The 5,672-nt window shown below is 37.4% G+C and overlaps 1 protein-coding gene across 1 annotated transcript; it reads right to left on the minus strand.

The window, feature by feature from the left end:
• Positions 1 to 500: 500 nt before the first annotated feature.
• Positions 501 to 5,600, minus strand: LOC104459248 (glioma pathogenesis-related protein 1-like; the record flags this gene model as incomplete). Its single annotated transcript, XM_010086539.1, has 3 exons — positions 501 to 604; positions 3,088 to 3,333; positions 5,532 to 5,600. Coding segments are annotated over 3 exons (419 nt in total), but the record flags the coding sequence as incomplete, so codon positions are not given.
• Positions 5,601 to 5,672: the final 72 nt, after the last annotated feature.

Below are 5,672 nucleotides of genomic sequence, written 5' to 3' on the forward strand. Positions count from 1 at the left end.
TAATCACAGCTATTAAATAGGCAAGAAATTATAATGTAGTTTTATTTTACTCAGTCAGACAGAAAGAAAAAGCAACTCATCTAACAACTGTGCTGTTTATCATTTCTAAGAAAAAAAAATACAGTGTAAAAGCTAAAGTGAAAGTTAAAAATGTATATAACTGCAAGAGGTAATTCCAGCTCTGAAAGCAGTTGCCTGCAGCAACTTACTCATTTCTTCTGTTTCATATGAAAAATAAATCAATAAAGTGGAGCATGAGCTGAGTTTGGGATTTGCTTGCTTAAGATTGGTACACAATGAGATGTACCAGTAAAGCTAACAGATTAAAAAACTAAGCAAAGATATGTTCTAATGCTCATGGCTCTCTTGATAACTGAATTAGACAGCCATGGTTTTCTCTGATTGTATTTACAAGACTATCAATCAAGAACCCAATTTACTTTCAGCTAAATGTCATTACAATTGCTTTCTTTTTTTTAACATTTAAATGAGCAACTCACGCTGGTGAATAGTTGCAAATAAAATTTGCTGCATTTCGTATTCCTGCAACTTCCTTACACAGGGTAACAGCACACCCTACTTTATAGGAATCGTCCCAAACAACCTAAAAAAAAAAAAAGTGGGGGTTTAAAATAAATTAAAAACTACACTCAACAGTAACCTAGTCTACTATCTAGAAAGTTTCCATTATTTTCACTCATCGTACATACTACTTTCATTCTGCAGCATCTGATCTTTTTGCACATTTAAAAAAATTGCTGGTAAGTGAGCTTTTTCAGATTAACTTCTAAATCTTCACCCCTCAAGATGAAGTGACCTATGCTACAAGTTTCCAGAATCTTCTACAGAACAATTTCAGTAAGAGTCACTGACTTTATGATCCAGGGGTAGATTCAAAGGAACAAAAGGGAAAGTAATGGCAACTACTCAACAGCTCCTTTAATTTCAACATTCATAACTCAGGTCTACAAGATGGGCTTCTCCTGTGTGCTGGAAGTGGTTTGGCCGATTACTACTGTAGACTTAAGTCTGAAAGCTTTAGTACTGCACATTTTCAGACTAATGAGTGTTATCTGCCATACTTAAGAGAATATGGTTTACTATCACTTGCAGTTTGGGCATCTGCTTTTTCTTGGGAGATTCTTCCTACACCTTCTGCATATGACTAACCAAATTGTACTGAATTCAGGTAAAAATGTTTAACAATATATCTAGAATATCTGGATGATCATACGTTCTACAAATGGAAACTTAGACACAGTGGATTACTCTCAGTATCTCTCCAGTATAAAGAGTACAGGCTTCAGACTGACAAATTGATCTGAACATCCCCAAAAGTTCCATCTCTTCTATTATAACTCCAAGAAGCAGTTATGTTCAGCAGACGTAACTTTTCTTAGAAAAGGATCTTGATGTTTCATGTTTTAATGTGTGAATCCTTGATTGAGGACTAATTCAGGGGCTTTTATCTAACAGTTTCACATGCTTTTTGGAGACTTACACCATTTTGAGATTTCTGTATAGTAGCTAGCCTAGCAGGTCTACGCAGCCTATCTGTTTATGATTTGTAAATTTTACCCATTTTCAATTTTTTGTCTGAGCCTTCAAGACCATGATGGCTCCTGGATCACGCAGGGACTCTGCTTATCAATTTTGATGACATATGTACTTGCTGGTACATGTTCGCTGGTGTTTAACCCATGTACTCTGCTTGGTGGTTAGTTTTGTTTGTAATCCTGCCTGAAATACTGCCTGAAATGCATCAATATTTTGATACGACTTAATTATGGAACAAGAAAGAAACAAGAAATCTTAATCAGGGGAAAAAAAGCTTAGAAGTGAACATCACTCCAAAAGAAACGTGCAAAAACCTCCAGAATTCTATGTAGAGAAGATTGAACAGCAAATTTTAAAATGCTAGGAAGTACCTTGCTGTGTAACTTTTTATAATTTATTGTGCTAGAGAAAAAAGGAAAAATACTTTTCTGACGTATCTTCTAGTTCTAATCTTCTAAAGATTAGCGCCCAATAAACAGCAAAACCTAAATCCTCCAGCCTTGCTTTTGAGTTTGTTACAGGCAGAACCAGGGGCAGGGAACAAGAACTAGCACTTGAGAAATAAGTGAGAAAAGACATCAAAAGAGGCACAAGAAGTCCCAAACAGAAAATGCTTCATAAATTATTCTGGTAACTTGGAAGTATTCTCATTTTACAATCCAAAGCCCAATCAAAAAGAATCTTGCAGCTACAGTTGTATCCGGCAATCGTTTCACTGTCAGTATACTAGACAGTGTTTTCATCTGTAATTTGGACAGAGAGCAGCCTAGGCATCTTTGAATACTGAGATAAGAAATTAAAGTCACTTTTACTAGATAAGATCTGACTTGACATTAAAATTATCTTTTGTTTTAGATCAGTGAAGTATTATGTGTTTCATCATAGATGAAACAAATTCTACTGCAAAGCTTACTTTTTAAACAAGGAGATTAATAAATCCATTTAAAGTACCAAGTGTTCAAAGAAAAGCTTTACTTTCTCAGCAGAATTAAGTTTCTCAGAATTACCACTGAGAAAGCAAAAATATATCATAAACTGCCTCTTTTGTTGTTGATGCTCTTTTTATCCCCTTCCTTTTTTACAAGATTCGTAAAGAATATAATTTACTTTGTCTGGATTTTCTTCTGTTAAAATTTATACTAAGGAGGTTCCACAGACATTCTGCAATTACTGTGATTATTTTGAATAGCATCTCCAAAGTTACAGAATTCAGAACTGTGTGGCTTCACAGCTGAACTTGAAATGATTTTTTTTTACAAAGTTCACGTAGCACTGATACAATGAAATGAGGAGTGAGGCTTTCAGTGAGGTCAATATTGTGGACAAAAAGAACGGGTTATTATAGAAGACAAAGAGGTGAACCAGTTCAGGAGTAACCAGCAGTACAGCCATTGGTTGAGATTACAAAAGACAGTAAGCTGTCAGTCACTACAAACCATATACAAACCATATATACAACTCTGGATTATTTACAGCCCATACTGATCTGGGAGGCACTATACAGGACATTTTACAGAAGATAACTCTTACCTGAGTGTAATGACCGCAAACTGCGGTACATTTCTCCTCTGCAAAAGTATAGGATTTGACCTCATCATACCATGATTTAATGACACCAGCAACAGAGAAGGCTTGATGACTTCCAACCCAAATATTCTCTCCAATAGATGTGAAATTAGGGTGGCACTGATGTTTCTCATTTAAGTATATGTTATGTTCAAAAATACATTTATTTGCCCATGCCCTTGCAGTTCTTGCCAAAGCTGCATCCCAAGTCTGCAAAACATGAAAGGTGAAACAGTTGTGCAATGTTAAGTTATAACTGGATCTTAAACAATCAGATAAAACGAGTCAGGCAACAAAGTACAGACAGATATCATATACTGCAGTTTCATAAAGAAATACCTTCCCTTATTTAGGCACATACCCATGTTTTATTTTGATTTACTTTTCCTGTTGCAGCACAGAAATATTAACTGATTTCATTAGACAAGTTTTTTCCCCCTTCACTGTTTAAAATTTAACTTTGTAAAAGCACTGGCTACTTCTATCTTCAGAGAAGAAATTACTATCAGACTACTTAAACATTAAACTTTTGGTGTTTTTTTTTTTTTTTTTTTTTGGTTGAACAGGTCATTAAGGATTTCCATTAGGTACATAAAAATTAATGGTATGTAAAAATACACAGCTACTGTGGATTCAAATGTATAAATATTTTCAAGTATTTTTAAGAGAGCCTCTGGAAACAAATCCTACTCCTCCTTCAGTAAAGTTTTAAATACACATCAGAGCAGTTTACAAAGACAGCTTCATGAGGTAAACATGACAATATTTGGCTGGTAACTCCTTCTGCTACCTCTTACTTCTTTGCAGTCTGTCACCGCTAACACAACTTCAGATCCTTGAACATGAACAATCTTTGGCATCTGTCTTCCAGTCACTACTGTTTTTTAGCAAGTTTTTTTCTGTCATTGAAGTATCTAGCTTTATGCCTTCTGTAAAAAATCCTGTGTTTTATTGACTAGGTTTTTTGGAGTTTGTACATTTCAGTTCACGCTTAGTCTCTATGCAGATCTTAAAATAACTCCACTGGCTGCTGATATTGTTTTCTCTCTAAGGCCTTTATTTTTTTCTAATCATATTTCTACATTTTATTCATAATTTTTTCCTGGTTTTCCTATTCCTGAGTAATAAAACTGGGTGCAACGTCTTTCACAAGCTTCTTCACTTGCAAGGTTATATGCTCTTATCTGCCATTCTGGCTTCAAATCCACCCAAGCGAATAGCATTCTTTGCCACCAGTATCTGAGTACATGCATGCTCCCAAGCCTTCCTTAGGGTACTCCTCCTTTACCTGCTCATTGCGCACATTTTCTTCTTGTGGTACGAAGTGGACTAAACATCAAACATCCACTTTTACAGCATGTTCTTCAGTTTTGTTTAACCTTTTCCAGCAAAAATTTTCAAGTGCAATTTGTTTTGGTTACAACAAGAAAAGATTCCTCCTTGCCACCAGAAATCCTCTTCAGCTCTGGTATTCCAGTTCATATCCTTGCTTTTGATGGACAGCCTAAGTCTTCCGGATCAGTCTTGCTGCTAGACCATTGTTTCTTCCTACAGAGACACTCCTTAGGGTGAAATGTGAACATCTTCAGCTGGCCTGAGGCACTGCATCCTCATCCTGCATGCCTGTTGTTTCTAGACTTCTTGCAACTTAAGTTAGAGTTAACGTAACAAATATGTACTCTATGCATAAATTAGGATGACTGTCCTTGGGACTGTTGAGAAAAAACTTTTTAATCATGTAAGGTTTGTTAGATTTACCCTTGAAAATGGGAACATCCTGCTACTTAATCAGTATGTTTGGAGTAGTCAGCCAAGTTAGTGATTAGCACCATCCAAAAGTGACCTATCCTCATTTTAATATAATTATAATACTAAAACCAACACCTCCAAGTGTCTGGACAACCTCCCCTGAATTAAGACCCTCACTCACTGAGCATGTGCAGTAAATTTAACACTGTGTTTTTAAATCAAAGCAAGAAAAGAACTAACCAACTGCAGTTAAGAAGAGATAAAAACTAACCACTTATAATCAGAAGGATGTGGCAAAGCAGATGGCACTAACATTTTGAACTGTATAAATAGACAATGTGACTGCCATTGGGTGTGCTAGCGTTGTGGACTGACCACCTGGCACCCACCTCTGTGCAGCCATGCAATGAACAATATCTCACCTCTTTGCGTGTATTGGCTTTTTGCACACCAGGCGATGAGCTCTGCTTGTGAGACACCAGACTCACCTGTCGACAACCGACTCATTAGAATATTTCCTATCAAATAAATGTGACGATATTTGAACACAAAGCAGTGATGCCATCACACTCCTCTCACCCAGGGCCGACCCCACCCCCTGTCCCATCCCTGCCGGCAGGGCTCTGGAGCCCCCCACGCACCCACAGGCCTGTCCCTACCATGTAGCGCATGTTGCTGGCGGGCGGCCCGACTCCAGCGCGGAGGTTGTTGTGGTGGTGGACACAGTCCTGCTTGAAGGTCTTGTCCGTGATGCTCGGTAAGGCGGGTGACAGCCTGGCTGCTGCCCTCAGCACCGGCCA

This window comes from Pterocles gutturalis, unplaced genomic scaffold, assembly GCF_000699245.1.
Source record: "Pterocles gutturalis isolate BGI_N339 unplaced genomic scaffold, ASM69924v1 scaffold10461, whole genome shotgun sequence".
In the NCBI taxonomy this organism is placed as follows: domain Eukaryota; kingdom Metazoa; phylum Chordata; class Aves; order Pterocliformes; family Pteroclidae; genus Pterocles; species Pterocles gutturalis.